Genomic DNA, 20,626 nt, shown 5'->3' with positions numbered 1-20,626 from the left:
TACAAATTATGTCTCTTTAGCCTGGAATATCTATATAGCAAACAGTTATTCATTCTTCAAAATGGCTCGGACTTCACCACCTCCACGAAGCCTGCTGTTGACAGTGCCTGGTGCCCAGGGGCTCCTTCCCCTGTCACCCCCTCTTCTACGCTGGCTCTACCTTGCATAAAGGATTTCTGTGTTTAAGAAAGGAGTCCTGTGTTTCTCTAGCATCTAAACTGTGCTCAACTCATAGGAGGTCTATAATAAATGCTTGCTTAACTGAACTGAACTCAATTTATCTTCCTTGGTATGAGGAAGTGTATTGCTAAAGAAATAAAATGGTCCTGGTGTGCCAGTGGCAGCCACCTTGGCAAATGTCATCATATCAGAGATCATATTTGCACAGAGAAAGAAAGTTCTCAAGGTGACAGAGGTAGTTATTGTTGCATTTAGCTCTCAGAATTAAGTCAGAAGAATCCACACTTAGAGTAAAAATCACTAAGAACAACTGATGTAAGGCTTTAAATATTTTATCCAGGGATATCACCTTAAAAACTATCTTTTCCAAACTTCCAGTTATAAAATAAATAAGTATTGCACATTTGAAAGTTGCTAAAAGAGAACGTCTTAAAAGTTGTCATCACAAGAAAAAGAAATTTTTGTAACTATGAAAGGCGACAGATGTTAATGAAACCTATTGTGGTGATCACTTCACAATACATACAAATATTAAGTCATTATGGTATATACCTGAAACTAATGGCTTGTTATATGTCAATTATACCTCGATTTAAAAAAAGAAAACAATCTTTGTTATTTTTTGTTTAAAATTAATATACATAAATTTTGTTATATGCATTTTGTATTTTACTACCACTACAAAAATCCTGGAAAAAAATAATATACATATTGGGGAAGGACCTAAACACATATAATGTTGCAGTGAAAATTTTCCCTAGACCCATCACTTCCCAGAAATAATCCCACCTCAATAGTTTGGTATATATTTTTCCAGATTTCTGTATCTGCGTACATAATAATATATGTAATTCTTAGTATTAATATTTACAAAATTTAGATCATATGCTACATACTGTCTTGTATTTATTACTTAAAAATGTATTTTGTACATCTCTCCATATCTGCACAAATAAATCTAATAACCTCATTGTTTTTCCACGAGCCTTCACAGAAGTTTTAAACTAGCTTTCACAGAATTCCATTGTGTGGACCTACTATAACTTATTTAATCATTGTATTTATTATGAACAATACGATAACAAACATTTTCGTATATATATATTTTTGTGTACATACGTAGGTGCAAATTCCTAGAAGGAGAATTTCTGGGTCAAAGTGTATGAATACTTAAAGTTTAAAAGATAGTGCCAAACTGTTGTGCTGTTACTTTTAAGGCCACAGTACCAATGTACTTTTGCCTCTGAAATGAAATAATTTTATACTGCATTTATATTTATTATACTATTTTAGTGCCCCTGAGGTTTTCTTAAGTTGAATCAAGATTGTCATTTTACTGAATCTATGATGCCACCTTATATAAAAGATATCTTCCAGGATTAAAAAAAAGATATCCTGAGGGAATTCCCTGGTGGTCCAGTGGTTAGGACTCCGTGCTCTCACTGCTGAGGGCCCAGGTTCAATCCCTGGTCAGGGAACTAAGATCCCACAACACACATGGCACAGCCAAAAAAAAAAATGTTTAAAAGATATCCTGCTTTCAGGTATGCTAGAATGTGAAAAGTGTCCTTCTTATATTAGATGAAACTATGGTTCTTAGCTGTCTTAGAAAACCAATGAATAAATGCTTATACTGAGAAAAAGCACTTTCTCAACAGAAAGACGGCACATTAAATGCTCATACTTTTTAGTCAAAAGTACTGCTGCACGAGACATGAAACATGTGAGAGCAAACCTGCGAAAACTAGGGACTTGTTCACATTAGTCAAGCTTTAGAAGGCCCATGATATCTGGATAAGTAATAATTACAGAGCATGTCCTTCTCTGCCATAAGGATTCTTAGCATAGACCACAGAACAAATCAAACCACCCATTTATTTCCTAACATGAGAAGCCCTGGCCCATACACGTGTGTCAAAAGGAGATGTTCACAGTTCCTGTGTTAGCAAAGCCTCTTTATCGATAAGAACAGGCAGCTCTTGTAACTGGATTTGACTCATTCAGCAGTATACAATTCATCTTGATCTTTGATAGAGAAATCACTTCCGAAGTTCAGTCCCCAGACGCGGCTGACTTTGGACATCTCTGCCAGGAGCACCAGAAAGCGGGGTTTCATTTTCCAGCACTAACGTTTGAGCTGAATAAGGTGATACAACTGCTCCTTTAAAGTCCTTTGTTTTTGTTGTTTTGTTTGAGGTGGCTAATTGCTCAAAAGATTAACATTAAAGAAGTTGTCAGAGCGACTTTCCATCTCAGGCACTGACTGTATTTTCTACACTTGTGACCATAACACATGTGTGTATCATGCTTTGATGGGCAGGTAAAGGAGGTACTAAATTAGTGTATTTGAAATGTCAGACCCTCTTGGCTAAGCACAAAGAACAGAATAAGGGCAGATAATCTAAACTCTGAATAAATAAAAGCTCTTTACACCATGTCTGAAACATGAAACACTAAGTCTATTTAGATTTGATTATGATTAGTTGAAATGTTGTAGGTATTAATAAGCCTCCACCAAATAAGAGAGGATTTTCAAGTTACACTCACTGAAATCAATATTAAATCCTTTCTGTGTACCCATCACTTTAATCTGAATGCTTGTAATTTCTTCAAAACATACCCTCCATTCTTAAGCTATTTTTGCATGTGACATGTAAATGTAACCCTTCCTATGAATGGAGTGGCAAAGAGGCGAAGTTCCAGTCCCATAGATTTCTACAACTTATTTGCTCTACTTCTGCGGCTACTGTTGGTTTCTTCTTACTCACCGAAGCCAGAATTCTCGGCGTGTGCTCAGCTTTGCTTTGTTATTTAGCTGGGCACATCCTAACATGGAAAAATGTGATTTTTAGCCAAAATTCATGCTTGCAGGCCTCCTCTTTCATGTCCCCCTCTCATGACAGTATTGTAGAACTCTCATAACTTTCAATATCTTCAGGGTTTTAAAATCACCTCTGTTCCCTACTTTACCTCCTCTCTGGCCTTCTTCTTCCTACTACCCTAAAAAAAAAAAAAAAAAAAAAAAAAGGTCCCGGGCTTCCCTGGTGGTGCAGTGGTTGAGAATCTGCCTGCTAATGCAGGGGACATGAGTTCGAGCCCTGGTCTGGGAAGATCCCACATGCCACGGAGCAACTAGGCCCGTGAGCCACAACTACTGAGCCTGCGCATCTGGAGCCTGTGCTCCGCAACAAGAGAGGCCACGATAGTGAGAGGCCGGCACACCACGATGAAGAGTGGCCCCTGCTTGCCACAACTAGAGATAGCCCTCGCACAGAAACGAAGACCCAACACAGCAAAAATAAATAAATAAAATTAATTAAAAAAAAAAAAGTCCTAGTGAGACAAATATCCGAGACCCAACTATTAAACCCTCTTCAATACCCCTGCACCTAACCACAGTCTGCTAACCAGTGTTTGATTCACAGACTATACTTTCTAATATTGGGGGTAAATCTGAAAGAATTGGTATGGAAGATAGTTGGGGCTTCCCTGGTGGCACAGTGGTTAAGAATCCGCTAACCAGTGTTTGATTCACAGACTATACTTTCTAATATTGGGGGTAAATCTGAAAGAATTGGTATGAAAGATAGTTGGGGCTTCCCTGGTGGCACAGTGGTTAAGAATCCGCCTGCCGGGGCTTCCCTGGTGGCGTGGTGGTTGGGAGTCCGCCTGCCGATGCAGGGGACATGGGTTCGTGCCCCGGTCTGGGAGGATCCCACATGCCGCGGAGCGGCTGGGCCAGTGAGCCATGGCCGCTGAGCCTGCGCGTCCGGAGCCTGTGCTCTGCAGCGGGAGAGGCCACAGCAGTGAGAGGCCCACGTACCGCAAAAAAAAAAAAAAAAAAAAAAGAATCCGCCTGCCAATGCAGGGAACACGGGTTCGATCCCTGGTCTGGGAAGATCCCACATGCCATGGAGCAACTAAGCCTGTGCGTCACAACTACTGAGCCCGTGCTCTAGAGCCCGCGAGTCACAACTACTGAAGCCCGCATGCCTAGAGTCCGTGCTCCGCAAGAGAGAAGCCACCACAATGAGAAGCCCGCACACTGCAACAAAGAGTAGCCCCCGCTCACCACAACTAGAGAAAGCCTGCACGCAGCAGCCATTAACAAACAAACAAACAAACAAATAAATAAGGATATTAAAGAAAAAAGGATAGTTGGGTTTTGGTAGGTGTACATCAAAGTTTCACACTATTGAATCAGCTGGCTAAGGCCTTTTTTCTCTATGTGATCAGCTTGGACATAGAGTGTAGAGAATCCTCTTTGGGGTTCCTTACTAATCCTTTTGTTATCTGCTGTAAAACCAAAGAGAAAGTCAAAGTTAAAACAAAAAACAAAAATCTTCCCAGAAGGCCAGGGATGAGAGCTGTACAGGCCAGAGCCCTTCTGGACTGGTTAGAACCTGCTGCTGCTGCAGCACCTGAGCCCCAGCCTCTAAAAGCAACACCAGGTGCTGGGAAATCGGGCTGGGGTCTTGGTGACAAACAGGAGCTCCTGATATGTTTTTCCAAATCTAGCCTTACTTCCCTCTAATCCATTCCTTAACTAATACTACTTTTTTCCCTTCCTTTCTCCAAAATATTTATTTACCTCTTATGTATGTTAGGCCCTGTGCAGCTGGCGCAAGTTAGTAGAACAGATTACAAATCTGCGTTAACTGCTCTGCTGAGAATCCTTCAACAGTATTCAAGATTCCTCAGGATTTGGTCTCTGATCATCTTTCTAGCCTCATCTCCCACCTCGTTCTGGGCCCTTGCTTTCTGAGTTTCAGTCATAATGAACTACTTTCAGGTTTACTCTCTGATGCTATTTCCCTAACTCTGTCTGGCTGCCATGACATCGTTCAGATGTATTCTCTGAGAAAGCCTCCTCTGATCACTCAACACCAGGTTTGGTACAAGGGGAAATTCTGTTGTGGCATGCAACCTCTATCTTTCTGATTGAACACTTCTCATTCCTTCCTTCCTTCCAGTGTGTGAAAATATATATCTAATAATATCAGCTCACAAAATAACCATGTCCTTTTCCTCATTTCCTCTAAAGCAGTTTCTGAGAGGGTTGATATACACCCTGTTTTTCAATGCAAGAAAAGGATAAGGTAACCTTGGCTGGTATAAGGGAGACAAAAATCTGGAGAAAGTAAAATAACATTCCAGTTAGTCTTCTGGCTTAATTCTGCTAGTTCTTAAAACAATAAACATGCTGCGGAGACTATCCTAGTGCAGGGGACAGTAGGTGGGCATGGGATGAGCTCACTATGCCACATGGCCCCCTGAGGGTCTATGATTCATTTTTGCTCCTCAGTGCTGGACATGGTGTGGCAGGAGCATGCCCCCACTGCCAGCCACAGCACATCACCTTTTCCTTTCCCATGGGTTTTTCCTGGGTGAGAAGAAATAAAGTTTAAGAATTTACCAATCTGAAATTTCACTGTTGAGTTTTTGGTCCAGCTCCCTCAGTCAAGAGACTAATCAACAGCTCTGGCAAACACAGAAGGACATGTCTCTTCAAACAGAGCCTACTGAGTTCTCCCAGTCCCATCCCATAAGACCCTAGCCCTCTGCCTTCTTATTTATTCACAGTGCCTTTGTACTTGCCTGGCTCCTCTTCTGCCCTTGGGCAGAAATGTCTTATTTGGGGCTGTATCCCCAGCAAATAAGAGGATCTACTACACCTGGCACGTAACAGGTACTAGTTAATATACACCTGTTGGCACTTCAAGGGAAAAAAAATAAAACAAACATATATCTCAGGATATACAGTTCACACTACAGTTAGTAAAAACTGTTCCACTGGTAATTATCTGTTCCCTCTCACCCGATCGGTATCGTTCATCCCTGGCTCCCCCAGATCGACTTCGGTGGTACTTAGAAGGAGCGGAAGTTTGAGCTGCAGATGGAGCAGGTGTCTGGTTTCTATGTTCTTTCTGTACTGCTGAATCAGTTTCTGAAACAGGAAGTTTGGAAGATGGTTATCAGATGACAATATTAGCTGATGTTTTCTGAGCACTTTGCAGCATTTCCACAAACTTTGAGGTAGGTACTATTACCCCATCTCCACTAAAGGGTCAGAGAGCTTTATTTAGTATAAATGTTAAAAAGATACAAAGGCATCCAGGCTAAAAAAATATCATCTTGGAGCTGTAACTGTCAACAGGCGATGGGAAATATAAGTAAATGAAAAGGCCATTCCAGAGACTCCAAGGACTGGTCAAGTGGGAGAATGGCAGATGGGGTGGCGTGTACATGACCCCCTAATCCTGCATAGTTGTACAAAGCATAGCTTGGGGAGCTTTAGCCTCTCCCTCATAAGTTACTCCAAGTAAACATCATTAAAACAAAACTAGGGTGGTTATTGTGCAAACACACCTTCAAGTCAAGTCTTACTAGCCCCTCTTCCAACTGGAATCACCATTGAACTTATCCCTTTCTAGTCCCTGGCCTGTCCCCGTATTCTGTCCTCCCAACATTTACTGTTTTATCAAGAATATGGGGAAGAGAAAATAAGCAGTAAAATAAGCAGAAGAAAAACACTTTAAGTTCTGATATTTTACTGTCTTTTTTTTCAAATGGTGTTAGCTCCTAAGTCATATTTTTTTAAATTGTGGTAAGAATATTTAACATGAGATATAATCTTTTAACAAACTGTTAAGTGTACAATACAGCATTGTAAACTATAGGCAATGATGTTGTGCAGCAGATCTCCAGAACTTATTCATCCTGCGTAACTAAAACTTTTTACCCACTGAGTAGCAACTCCCCATCTCCCCCACTCCCAAACCCCTGGCAACCACCATTCTACTCTCTGCTTCTATGAGTTTGACTATTTTAGATTCCTCATATAAGTGGAATCATACAGTATTTGTCCTTCTATGACTGGCTTAATTCACTCAGTATCATGTCCTCCAGGTTCATCCATGTTGTCGCATACTGCAGGAATTTGCTTCTTCTTTAAGGAGTATTTTAAGTTTCTTAAGTATCATTTAGCTGTGCCCAGGAGGGTACCTTCACACGGCAAATTAAGTGCCCACTATAGGAAGATTTCACCTACCCAGCAAATGCATTGCTCCAGACCACAGCTAAGAATCGGCTTATGAAACCCAAAAAGAAAAAAGCAGACTGAAAGACAGTGGTCTGGGGAGTGCAAGCAACAGCCCCACAAACCTCAGCGAAGGCTGATGGAATCACAGTACTACAGGAACTGAGATATTTAACGACAAAGTCATACCAATTTTAAAAAATGGTTAGCATGCTAGAGAAGCCAGGTGTAGGAGCTCTAGTCCACAGTCCCAGCTGAGCCCAGCCTTCCATCTGCCTCTGCCAAAACACCAGACATGTTATTGAAGCGATCTTGGACCTTACAGACCAGCTGAAAAGTACTTAGTGACTGACCCCAGTTGACACCATGTGGAGCATAAGAATCACCCATCTGAGCCCTGCCCAAATTCCTGACCCACAAAGTCAGAAGATGTAATAAAAAAGGTTTCCTTTTTTAAAAAAAGATTATTTTTTATATACTGTTTTTAAGAAGGCAGGGAATAGTATATTTTAGGGTGCTCTCTATTAAAGTGCTTTTATGGATCTAGAAATGTTTATTTTTGATGGTTCCTAGTAGCTGAGATTTTTATTATAAAATATCTGAGCAGAACAATTTCAACACTGAGACTTTTAAGTGTAATGTCTGGGGTTATAAATGGAAGTTTTTAACCAACCTAAATCCTATTGATAATCCATTTCCCAGAAGACCTGTACTGATTCTTGATATATTCATACCTTGTTTCATTTGTTAAGTCTTATTTCTCTAGAACACGGGTCAACAAACTATATAGCCCATGTCTCTTCTTATAAACAGTTTTATCAGAACACAGCCACATGCATCTGTTAGCCTATGGCTGCTTTCACTCTGTAAAGGCAGAGTTGAGTAGTTGTGACAGAGACTGTATGGTCCTCAAAGTCTAAAATATTTACTGTCTGGCCCTTTAAAGAAAAAGCTTTCCAGCCCCTGGTCTATAATAATAAAAGCTAGAGAGATAGCTTCAAGATTGGGGAGGAGTAAGACGTGGAGATCACCTTCCTCCCCACAAATACATAAAAAATACATCTACATGAGGAACAGCTCCTACAGAACACCTACTGAACGCTGGCAGAAGACCTCAGACCTCCCAAAAGGCAAGAAACTCCCCACGTACCTGGGTAGGGCAAAAGAAAAAAGAAAAAAAAGAGACATAAGAATAGGGACAGGACTTGCACCTCTGGGAGGGAGCTGTGAAGGAGGAAAAGTTTCCACACACTAGGAAGTCCCTTCGCGGGTGGAGACTGCGGGTGGTGGAGGGGGCAAGCTTCGAAGCCGTGGAGGAGAGCGCAGCCACAGGGGTGCGGAGGGCAAAGCAGAGAGATTGCTGCACAGAAGATCGGTGCTGACCGGCACTCACCACCCGAGAGGCTTGTCTGCTCGCCCGCCGGGGCGGGCGGGGCTGGGAGCTGAGGCCCGGGCTTCGGTCGGATCGCAGAGAGAGGACTGGGGTTGGCTGTGCGAACACAGCCTGAGGGGCTAGAGTGCCACAGCTAGCTGGGAGGGAGTCCGAGAAAATGTCTGGACCTGCCTAAGAGGCAAGAGACCATGCTTTCGGGATGCGCGAGGAGAGGGGATTCAGAGCACCGCCTAAATGAGCTCCGGAGACGGGCGTGAGCCGCGGCTACCAGTGCGGACACCAGAGACGGGCATGAAACGCTAAGACTGCTGCTGCCGCCACCAAGAAGCCTGTGTGCGAGCACAGATCACTATCCACACCTCCCCTCCCGGAGCCTGTGCAGCTGCCACTGCCAGGGTCCCGTGATCCAGGGACAACTTCCCCAGGAGAACGCACAGCGTGCGTCAGGCTGTTGCAACGTCACTCTGGCCTCTGCCGCCTCAGGCTCACCCCACATTCTGTACCCCTCCCTCCCCCGGCCTGAGTGAGCCAGAGCCCCCTAATCAGCTGCTACTTTAACTCCATCCAGTCTGAGCGAAGAACAGACGCCCTCAGACAACCTACACGCAGAGGTGGGGCCAAATCCAAAGCTGAACCGCAGGAGCTGTGCGAACAAAGAAGAGAAAGGGAAATCTCTCCCAGCAGCCTCAGGAGCAGTGGATTAAATCTCCACAGTCAACCTGATGTACCCTGCATCTGTGGAATACCTGAATAGACAACGAATCATCGCAAAATTGAGGGGGTGGACTTTGGGAACAACTGTAGACTTGGGGTTTGCTTTCTGCATCTGTTTCTGGTTTTATGTTTATCTTAGTTTAGTATATAGAGCTTATTATCATTGGTAGATTTGTTTATTGATTTGGTTGCTCTCTTCCTTTTTTTTAAATATATATATTTTTCCTTTTTCTCCTTTTGTGAGTGTGTATGTGTATGCTTCTTTCTGTGATTTTGTCTGTATAGCTTTGCCTTTACCATTTGTCCTAGGGTTCTGTCTGTCCGGTTTTTTTTGTTTGTTTTTTACTATAGTTTTTAGCACTTGTTATCACTGGTGGATTTGTTTTTTCGTTTGGTTGCTCTCTTCTTTATTTTTTTGAATTACTTTTTTATTTTATTTATTTATTTTTTTGCGGTATGCGGGCCCGTCACTGCTGTGGCCTCTCCCGTTGCAGAGCACAGGCTCTGGACGCGTAGGCCCAGCGGCCATGGCTCACAGGCCCAGCCGCTCCGCGGCATGTGGGATCCTCCCAGACCGGGGCACGAACCCACGTCCACTGCATTGGCAGGTGGACGCTCAACTACTGCGCCACCAGGGAAGCCCTACTTTTTTATTTTTCATAATATATTTTTTATTTTAATAACTTTATTTTATTCTTTCTTCCCTCCCTCCCTCCCTCCCCGCCTTCCTTCCTTCCTCCCTCCCTTTTCTTCTGAGCCATGTGGATGCCAGGCTCTTGGTGCTCCAGCCAGGTGTCAGGTCTGTGCCTCTGAGGTGGGAGAGGCGAGTTCAGGACATTGGTCCACCAGAGACCTCCCAGCCCCACACAGTATCAAATGGTGAAAGCTCTCCCAGAGATCTCAATCTCAACGCTAAGACCCAGCTCCACTAAACGACCAGCAAGCTACACTGCTGGATACCCTATGCCAAACAACTAGCAAGACAGGAACACAACCCCACTCATTTGCAGAGAGGTTGCCTAAAACCATAGTAAGTTCACAGACACCCCAAAACACATCACTGGACGTGGTCCTGCCTACCAGAAAGACAAGATCCAGCCTCATCCACCAGAACACAGGCACCAGTCCCCTCCACAAGGAAGCCTACACAACCCACTGAACCAACCTTACCCACTGGGGGCAGACACCAAAAACAAAGGGAACTATGAACCTGCAGCCTGCAAAAAGGAGACCCCAAACACAGTAAGTTAAGCAAAATGAGAAGACAGAGAAATACACAGCAGATGAAGGAGCAAAATAAACACCCACCAGACCAAACAAATGAAGAGGAAATAGGCAGTCTACCTGAAAAAGAATTCAGAGTAATGATAGTAAAGATGATTCAAAATCTTGGAAACAGAATGGAGAAAATACAAGCAACGTTTAACAATGACCCAGAAGAACTAAAGAGCAAACAAACAATGATGAACAACACAATAAATGGAATTAAAAATTCTCTAGAAGGATATCAATAGCAGAATAACTAAGGCAGAAGAACGGATAAGTGACCTGGAAGATAAAATAGTGGAAATAACTACCGCAGAGCAGAATAAAGAAAAAAGAATGAAAAGAATTGAGGACAGTCTCAGAGACCTCTGGGACAACATTAAATGCACCAACATTCGAATTATAGGTGTCCCAGAAAAAGAAGAGAAAAAAAAGGGACAGAGAAAATATTTGAAGAGATTATAGTTGAAAACATCCCTAATATGGGAAAGGAGAGAGTCAATCAAGTCCAGGACACACAGAGTCCCATACAGGATAAATCCAAGGAGAAACATGCCAAGACACATATTAATCAAACTATCAATAATTAAATACAAAGAAAAAATATAAAAAGCAGCAAGGGAAAAGCAACAAATAACATACAAGGGAATCCTCATAAGGTGAACAGCTGATCCTTCAGCAGAAACTGCAAGACAGAAGGGAGTAGCTGGACATATTGAGAGTGATGAAAGAGAAAAACCTACAACCAAGATTACTTTACCCAGCAAGGATCTCATTCAGATTTGATGGAGAAATTAAAACCTTTACAGACAAGCAAAAGCTGAAAGAGTTCAGCACCACCAAACCAGCTTTACAACAAATGCTAAAGGAACTTCTCTAGGCAGGAGACACAAGAGAAGGAAAACACCTACAATAACAAAGCCAAAACAATTAAGAAAATGGTAATAGGAACATACATGTCGATAATTACCTTAAATGTAAATGGATTAAATGCTCCCACTAAAAGATGCAGACTAGCTGAACAGGTACAAAAACAAGACCCGTATATATGCTGTCTACAAGAGACCCACTTCAGACCTAGGGACACATACAGACTGAAAGGGGATGGAAAAAGATATTCTGTGCAAATGGAAATCAAAAGAAAGCTGGAGTAGCAATTCTCATATCACACAAAAAAGACTTTAAAATAAAGACTATTACAAGAGACAAAGAAGGACACTACATAATGATCAAGGGATTAATCCAAGAAGATATAACAATTCTAAATATTTATGCACCCAACATAGGAGCACCTCAGTACAAAAGGCAAATGCTAATAGCCATAAAAGGAGAAATCGACAGTAACACAATCATAGTAGGGGACTTTAACACCCCACTTTCATCAATGGACCGATCATCGAAAATGAAAATAAATAAGGAAACACAAGCTTTAAATGATACATTAAACAAGATGGACTTAATTAATATTTATAGGACATTCCATCCAAAAACAACAGAATACACTTTCTTCTCAAGTGCTCATGGAACATTCTCCAGGATAGATCATATCTTGGGTCACAAATCAAGCCTTGGTAAATTTAAGAAAATGGAAATCGTATAAAGTATCTTTTCCAACCACAATGCTATGAGACTAGATATCAATTACAGGAAAAGATCTGTAAAAAATACAAACACATGGAGGCTAAACAATACGCTACTACATAACCAAGAGATCACTGAAGAAATCAAAAAGGAAATAAAAAAATACCTAGAAACAAATGACAATGAAAACATAACGACCCAAAACCTATGGGATGCAGCAAAAGCAGTTCTAAGAGGGACATTTATAGCAATATAATACTACCTCAAGAAACAAGAAAAATCTCAAATAAACAACCTAAACTTACACCTGAAGCAATTAGAGAAAGAGGAACAAAAAAACCCCAAAGTTAGCAGAAGGAAGGAAATCATAAAGATCAGATCAGAAATAAATGAAAAAGAAGTGAAGGAAACAACAGCTAAGATCAATAAAACTAAAAGCTGATTCTTTGAGAAGATAAACAAAATTGATAAACCACTAGCCAGACCCATCAAGAAAAAAAGGGAGACAACTCAAGTCAATAGAATTAGAAATGAAAAAGGAGAAGTAACAACTGACACTGCATAAATACAAAGGATCCTGAGAGATTACTACAAACAATTACATGCCAATAAAATGGACAACCTGGAAGAACTGGACAAATTCTTAGAAAAGCACAACTTCCTGAGACTGAACCAGGAAGAAACAGAAAATATAAAAAAACCAACCACAAGCACTGAAATTGACACTGTGATTAAAAATCTTCCAACAAACAAAAGTCCAGAACCAGAGGGATTCACAGGCGAATTCTATCAAACATTTAGAGAAGAGCTAACACCCATCCTTCCCAAACTCTTCCAAAACATAGCAGAGGGAGGAACACTCCCAAACTCATTCTATGAGGCCACTGTGATACCAAACCCAGACAAAGATGTCACAAAAAAAGAAAACTACAGGCCAATAGCACTGACGAACATAGATGCAAAAATCCTCAACAAAATACTAGCAAACAGAATCCAACAGCACATTAAAAGGATCATACACCATGATCATGTGGGGTTTATCCCAGGAATGCAAGGATTCCTCAATATACGCAAATTAATCAATGTGATAAACCATATTAACAAATTGAAGGAGAAAAACCATATGATCATCTCAATAGACTCAGAAAAAGCTTTCAACAAAATTCAACACCCATTTATGATAGAAACTCTCCGGAAAGTAGGCACAGAGGGAACCTACCTCAACGTAATAAAGGCCATATATGACAAAACCACAGCCAACATCGTCCTCAATGGTGAAAAACTGAAAGCATTTCCTCTAAGATGAGGAACAAGACAAGGCTGTCCACTCCCACCACCATTATTCAACACAGTTTTGGAAGTTTTAGCAGCAGCAATCAGAGAAGAAAACGAAATAAAAGGAATCCAAATCGGAAAACAAGAAGTAAAACTGTCACTGTTTGCAGATGACATGATACTATACATACAGAATCCTAAAAATGCCACCAGAAAACTACTAGAGCTAATCAATGAATTTGGTAAAGTAGCAGGATACAAAATTAACGCATACAAATCTCTCACATTCCTATACACTAATGATGAAACATCTTAAAGAGAAATTAAGGGAACACTCCCACTTACCACTGCAACAAAAAGAATAAAATACCTAGGAATAAACCTACCTAAGGAGACAAAAGACCTGTATGCAGAAACCTATAAGACACTGATGAAAGAAATTAAAGATGATACAAACAGATGGAGAGATATATACCATGTTCTTGGATTGGAAGAATCAACATTTTGAAAATGACTATACTACCCAAAGCAATCTACAGATTCAATGCAATCCCTATCAAACTACCAATAGCATTTTCCACAGAACTAGAACAAAAAAATTCACAATTTGTATGGCAACACAAAAGACCCTGAATAGCCAAAACAATCTTGAGAAAGAAAAATGGAGCTGGAGGAATCAGGCTCCCTGACTTCAGACTATACTGCAAAGCTACAGCAATCAAGACAGCATGGTACTGGCACAAAAACAGAAATATAGATCAATGGAACAGGATAGAAAGCCCAGAGATAAACCCATGCACATATGGTCACCTTATCTTTGACAAAGGAGGCAAGAATATACAATGGAGAAAAGACAGCCTCTTCAATAAGTGGTGCTGGGAAAACTGGACAGTTACATGTAAAACAATAAAATTAGAACACTCCCTAACACCATACACAAAGATAAACTCAAAATGGATTAAAGACCTAAATGTAAGGCCAGACACTATCAAACTCTTAGAGGAAAACATAGGCAGAACACTCTATGACATAAATCACAGCAAGATCCTTTTTGACCCACCTCCTAGAGTAATGGAAATAAAAACAAAAATAAACAAATGGGACCTAATGAAACTTAAAGGTTTTGCACAGCAAAGGAAAACATAAACAAGATGAATAGACAACCCCTGGAATGTGAGAAATATTTGCAAATGAAGCAACTGACAAAGGATTAATCTCCAAAATTTATAAGCAGTTCATGCAGCTCAATATCAAAAAAACAAACAACCCAATTCAAAAATGGGCAGAAGACCTAAATAGACATTTCTCCAAAGAAGACATACAGATGGCCAAGAAGCACATGAAAAGATGCTCAACATCACTAATTATTAGAGAAATGCAAATCAAAACTACAATTAGGTATCACCTCACACCAGTTAGAATGGGCATCATCAGAAAATCTATAAACAACAAATGCTAGAGAGGGTGTGGAGAAAAGGGAACCCTCTTGCACTGTTGGTGGGAATGTAAATTGATACAGCTACTATGGAGAACAGTATGGAGGTTTCTTAAAAAACTAAAATCAGAACTACCATACGACCCAGCAGTCCCATTACTGGGCATATACCCTGAGAAAACCATAATTCAAAAAGAGTCATGTATCACAATGTTCAGCTCTATTTACAATAGCCAGGACATGGAAGCAACCTAAGTGTCCATTGACAGATGAATGGATAAAGAATATGTGGTACATATATACAATGCAATGTTACTCAGCTTCAAAAAGAAACGAAATTGAGTTATTTGTAGTGAGGTAGATGAACCTAGAGACTGTTATACTGAGTGAAGTAAGTCATAAAGAGAAAAATACCGTATGCTAACACATATATATGGAATCTAAAAAAAAAAGGTTCTGAAGAACCTAGGGGCAGGACAGGAATAAAGACGCAGACATAGAGAATGGAGTTGAGGACCCAGGGAAGGGGAAGCTGGGACAAAGTGAGAGAGTGGCATGGACATATATACACTACCAAATGTAAAATAGATAGCTAGTGGGAAGCAGCCACATAGCGCTGGGAGATCAGGTAGGTGCTTTGTGACCACCTAGAGGCGTGGGATAGGGAGGGTGGGAGGGAGACGCAAGAGAGAGGAGATACATGTTTTGTATAGCTGATTCACTTTGTTATACAGCAGAAACTAACACACCATTGTAAACCAATTATACTCCAATAAAGATGTTAAAAAATCATAATAATAAAAGCTAACAATTATGTGTTTGCTTTGTGCGAGGCACTGTGAATTTTTGTCTTATTTATTCCTCACAACAACCCTACAAAGCCAGAACTATCACTATCAACTTTTTACGGAAAAGAAAAGAGAGACATGGATTAGGGTTACAGAGCCAGGGGATGGCAGAGCCAGGATTCATACAAGGTCTAACTCCACAGGTTCTCAACCTGAAAAGGTTATGAAAATTCTCCCAAGGCTCTTAAGAGGAAAGCAATCAGAATTAATATAGTTTAGGAGCATCTAATGCTTCAGGATTTACAGTCAGGAGCTAATTTTTTTTTTTTTTAAATCATCTCCCTTCATGTGAAAGATACTGCAAAAAGCCCCTCCAAATAAAGTTTTCAGCCATTCACTAGATAAATTATTTAAAACATATTTCAATTAACTTTAAATAGAGAACAAAAAATAGAAAGGGGCTATTTTTATTTGTACGGTCAGATGATACATACAGGAAGGAAATCAGATTAGCACACATGAACTACTTTGCCTGTAAACATGCACAGAGAAAATGGTTTGACTTAAACAGATAAAGCACCCATTTTAAAACACCAGCTTTGTATTCCTTTTTGGAGGGTTATAGTGAATATAAAACTGAATTACCTGTCACTAATTTCTTTTTTTTTAAATTAAGTAAGCAGATTTGCTTGGATGAACCAAACTACCCTGCTAAGAAACATGGCGCTTTCAAATTAGATAGCTAATAATCCAAAGGATAAAAAGAAGGAATATGGATTCTCATTTCACGAAGGATGGAAACAAAAGGCTGATGTATTTTTTCTGATTCCTCCCTCACTATGCTTTTATTTTGTATTTTTCAATGTAATTAATTAGGAAAAGGAAGATAATGTGGACTAAATAAAATTTTTTACCAAAAAATGATCGGGAGGTGATAGGGGAACTGGGAGTTGATAAATTTGAGGAAGAATTAGAAAGAACGAACATTTCCACTCAGGATTATCTTGAGGTTATCAGAGAACAAACCACAAGGAAATGTAACATAAATACAGACATCTGATGAGAATTGAGAGTCAGATGACACTTAGGCAAGAGATCTACTGAACTGGTACTGAAAAAAAAAAAAAAAAGCCTCACAACACACTATTCACCAAGCAACATTAGTATGATGCTCTGCAAAGTTTTTCTCAGTCCCCTCGGGTATTTAGTCATCCAAGCAGACCAGGTCTCTTTGGGTCTAAAATCATGACAGACATTTCAAGGTAGCTTGCCAGAAATGAAACCAAAAGGTCAACTTGCAGTTTCAGTAAGTGGCTGACACGTTTGTTCAGTGAGCATTCCTCGGGTGCCCAAAACACAATGCCACAAAAACATGGATTTCTGACAGAACAAGCTTGGTTCAAATGTTTAATATACTTGTTCAGGTTTAAGAGAGGTGACATAAAAGAAACAAAAAAAGAATAAAATGAATTCCTAGGAACTGAATCCTAGGAATATACTTTAAGTATAATAGGGAAGACTTCCCTGGTGACATAGTGGCTAAGAATCCGCCTGCCAATGCAAGGGACATGGTTCGAGCCCTGGTCCGGGAAGATCCCACATGCCGCGGAGCAACTAAGCCCATGCGCCACAACTACTGAGCCTGCACTCTATAGCCCGCGAGCCACAACAACTGAGCCCGCGCGCCTCAACTACTGAAGCCCACGCACCCTGGAGCCCGTGCTCTGCAACAAGGGATGCCACCACAATGAGAAGCATGCACACAGCAACAAAGAGCAGTCCCTGCTCACTGCAACTAGAGAAAGCCCACATGCAGCAACGAAGACCCAAAGCAGCCAAAAATAAATAAATAAAGAGGGCACTTCCCTTGTGGCGCAGTGATTAAGAACCCACCTGCCAATGCAGGGGACACAGGTTCGAGCCGTGGTCCGGGAAGATCCCACATGCCGTGGAGCAACTAAGCCCATGCGCCACAACTACTGAGCCCGCGCACCTACAGCCCGTGCTCCGCAACAAGAGAAGCCACCTCAATGAGAATCTCACGCACCACAACGAAGAGTAGCCCCCGCTCGTTGCAACTAGAGAAAGCCGCACACAGTAATGAAGAACCAAAGCAGCCAAAAATCAATCAATCAATCAATCAATATATAAATATTAGGAAGGAAGGAAGGGAGAAAGGAAGAAAGAAAGAATAACAGGGAAGCTTAATGATGAAACTCTGTAGCTAATCTGTTTGATTGTTACTAATCACTCTCCAATTTATTATGAATTTTATTTTATAAATTTTTATTTCCATGTATTGGAGTTTTATTTTTTAAAACATAAGACTTACAGATATATTTTATATGTGTGTTGAAAAAAATGGAAAGCAAATACAGTAAACTGTTAATAGCCATCATTTCTAGGTGATGAGATTAGATGTTTTGTATATTATTCCATAGCTTTACTGGGTTTCCATAATTTAGAGAAGTTCTCTTTTTCATGATATAAAAATAATATATGTTCATTATAGAACATCAAGGTAACAGTTAAGTATAAAGAAGAAAATAAAAATGATATTGGATTTTCTTAATTTGAAGGCCATACCACAGAGAGCAGATTCTTACCAAAATAGGTTAAAATAATGCTCAGTTTTCAGTTTCCTAGATAAATTATGACATTGTGAGCAGGATTTTCCAATCTTCTAAAATCAATTGTCTTCTTTTTCTTTCCCCCAAAGCAACTGGTAATTCAATGCATATCTGGAGGTGAGAAAGAGGAAACTATGTCCTGGTTGGATTAAAAAAATCTTGGAACGCTTACTTGCTTATTTAGCTTACTTGCCAGGGCACCAATTCATCACAGAAGGAAGCAGGAAACATGGACCTCAGGTCTCCTGAAAGAGGAGGAAGAGGTCTGAGGACACAGGGGCCCAGCAGGGCATTATTTAACAGCATGTCCAATGTCAGCTGGGCAGGCAAGGTGCTGCTTAAAGATGAATCATTCCCTGGCCATGGTTTCACACTCCAAGCAGATCTCAGGAACTACCTGGGGCCCAAAAGTAGAGATTTCTATATTTTGAATAAGATGTGCACAGTTTCATTACCACAGTAAGAAGCTAAAAGCAAAGACAGAATTAACTTATGTATCAACATGATGAGATACATATTATACGCCACGAAAAGTGAAAAACTGTTGACTATGCAGACACATGAAAAGGTCTCCAGTAATAAAAGAACACAAAATATTATGTCTATAATTACAATTGTGCACGTAAAAACTATTCACATACAATTATATGGATTGGAGGGAATATAAAATCCCCTAAGTAGTTGGGATGAGGTAGGGATGAGGTACTCTGGAGAACTTTACCATTTCTTTACCACTTTGTTTACTGAAAGAGCTCTGTATAAAATCAAAGTAATTTTAAAAGACCCTAAATATAGGTTAGGTAAGGAGACAGCTATAAGGAGAGCTGTGAACCTCATAAATCAAGCCTTCTTCCAAACTTCTAAATTCTATTGTGAAACATACTTGAGATTCAAAGAAAAAAATTATTCCCTGATCACTACACACAGTGACCACTTCAGTTTGGGAGTTCCTGCATCTTTCAGTCTGTTATACAGAATATCCACTAGGGGTCACCATTATGTTTAAATAGTGATGATGTTACAATGTTTATTAACAATAAGTTTAGACAAATTTTCATTTCTTCTACAGCACAAAGCCTCCTTTCTCAATGGTCAGCATGTACACAATTTATGGTTCTCTGGCAGAAAGAGACTTCAGAGTTTTGCATGATTCTACTGTTTGAACATAATAACAACGATAACCTGGAAAAGAAGCTGATCTTTAGTATAAAACCATGCAAAATCTCCAAATCAGGAACATGGAGGAAAGCCAACCTTGGCTTCTTATCTTTCAACTCTGCCAATGATTAAACAGGAATTTTCACCTGTAAGAGTAACAGAGGGAAGGAGAATGTGCTCTGAGAACCAGCGAACATAATGCTTCAACTTTTTAAGCAGACATGGTCACTGGTCTCAGGGCTGGTGTCAGAGAAGAAATATATTAAATAAGTGATCACCCAGTCACGTGTATCTTTTACTACGTGATCAGTGCTGAGAAGGAAAAAGACAAGGATCTCCAAGCCCACGTAATGAGGAATTTAATTTGTACTAGAGTTTCAGGAAGAGCCTGTTAAAAGGAGAGGCTGATGCAGGCTTCAGCTTGGGGGTGGGGGGTGGGGAGGGCTACTTTACACAGCAACGCGGTATTTGTATAAGTCCTGTGAGGGAGAAAAGCCTTGACAAGTCTAAGGACTGGTGGGGCTGAAGCACAGTGAAAGAGGTGGAGTGAGACAAAATGAGGCTGTAGAAGAAAAGCAGGGTCAGGTCACTTCTCCTAACCAAACAAGTGGCCTTTAAAGGGCTATAGAAAGCAAATGACAGAATAACAATGATAATACAGTTCTGGCTCTTTAAACTCATAACACCATCTCATTTTACCTTCGCAATAACACCATCTGATAGATACCATTAAGGAGGCAGGACACCTACAACAGATTAAATTTGTTTTTCTATTTAATTTAGTGAGAGTGTGTCCATAATCACCTTGAATCATTATAAACAGAGCTTCCACTCCCAACTCCACCCTCCACCCTGGGTGAAGGTACCTTGAATCACTCAGAGACTCTTCCCTGGGAGCTCACTGAGGAGAGTTTTCCTCAGAAGGATGGGTGATTAACCTGCCTCGCTGCCTGGGGGAAGGGAGGAAAGAAAGAGTCCGCATTCACAGTCTGGAAAGGGGCCACCAGCCTAGGGTAAACCTGAAGCTTCCTGGGCCACTTGGCATCAGGAAAATGGCTGTGCGTGGACCAGAAGAACACAATACCAAGAGCTTTGCCCTGAGAATCCAAGTGGGGTACCTTGGCTGAGCCGAGCAGAGTGGGCTCCTTCCTCAGAGTGACTGATGCG

The 20,626-nt window shown here is 40.6% G+C and overlaps 1 protein-coding gene across 2 annotated transcripts in view; it reads right to left on the bottom strand.

The window, feature by feature from the left end:
* The window catches only part of DIP2B (disco interacting protein 2 homolog B), a gene marked incomplete at its 5' end in the record, with an annotated part of 237,572 nt that overhangs the window by 86,964 nt on the left and 129,982 nt on the right, over nt 1-20,626 (bottom strand). For both annotated transcript variants that reach the window (XM_079714089.1, XM_079714088.1), the window contains one exon: nt 5,999-6,127. In XM_079714089.1, coding sequence (XP_079570215.1) covers nt 5,999-6,127 — 129 coding nt within the window. The remainder of the gene's footprint in view (nt 1-5,998; nt 6,128-20,626) is intronic.

This window comes from Hyperoodon ampullatus, assembly GCF_949752795.1.
Source record: "Hyperoodon ampullatus genome assembly, chromosome: 11".
Taxonomy (NCBI): domain Eukaryota; kingdom Metazoa; phylum Chordata; class Mammalia; order Artiodactyla; family Ziphiidae; genus Hyperoodon; species Hyperoodon ampullatus.
The sequence above is the reverse complement of the archived record's forward strand: the minus strand, read 5'-3'. Positions and strand labels throughout refer to the sequence as shown.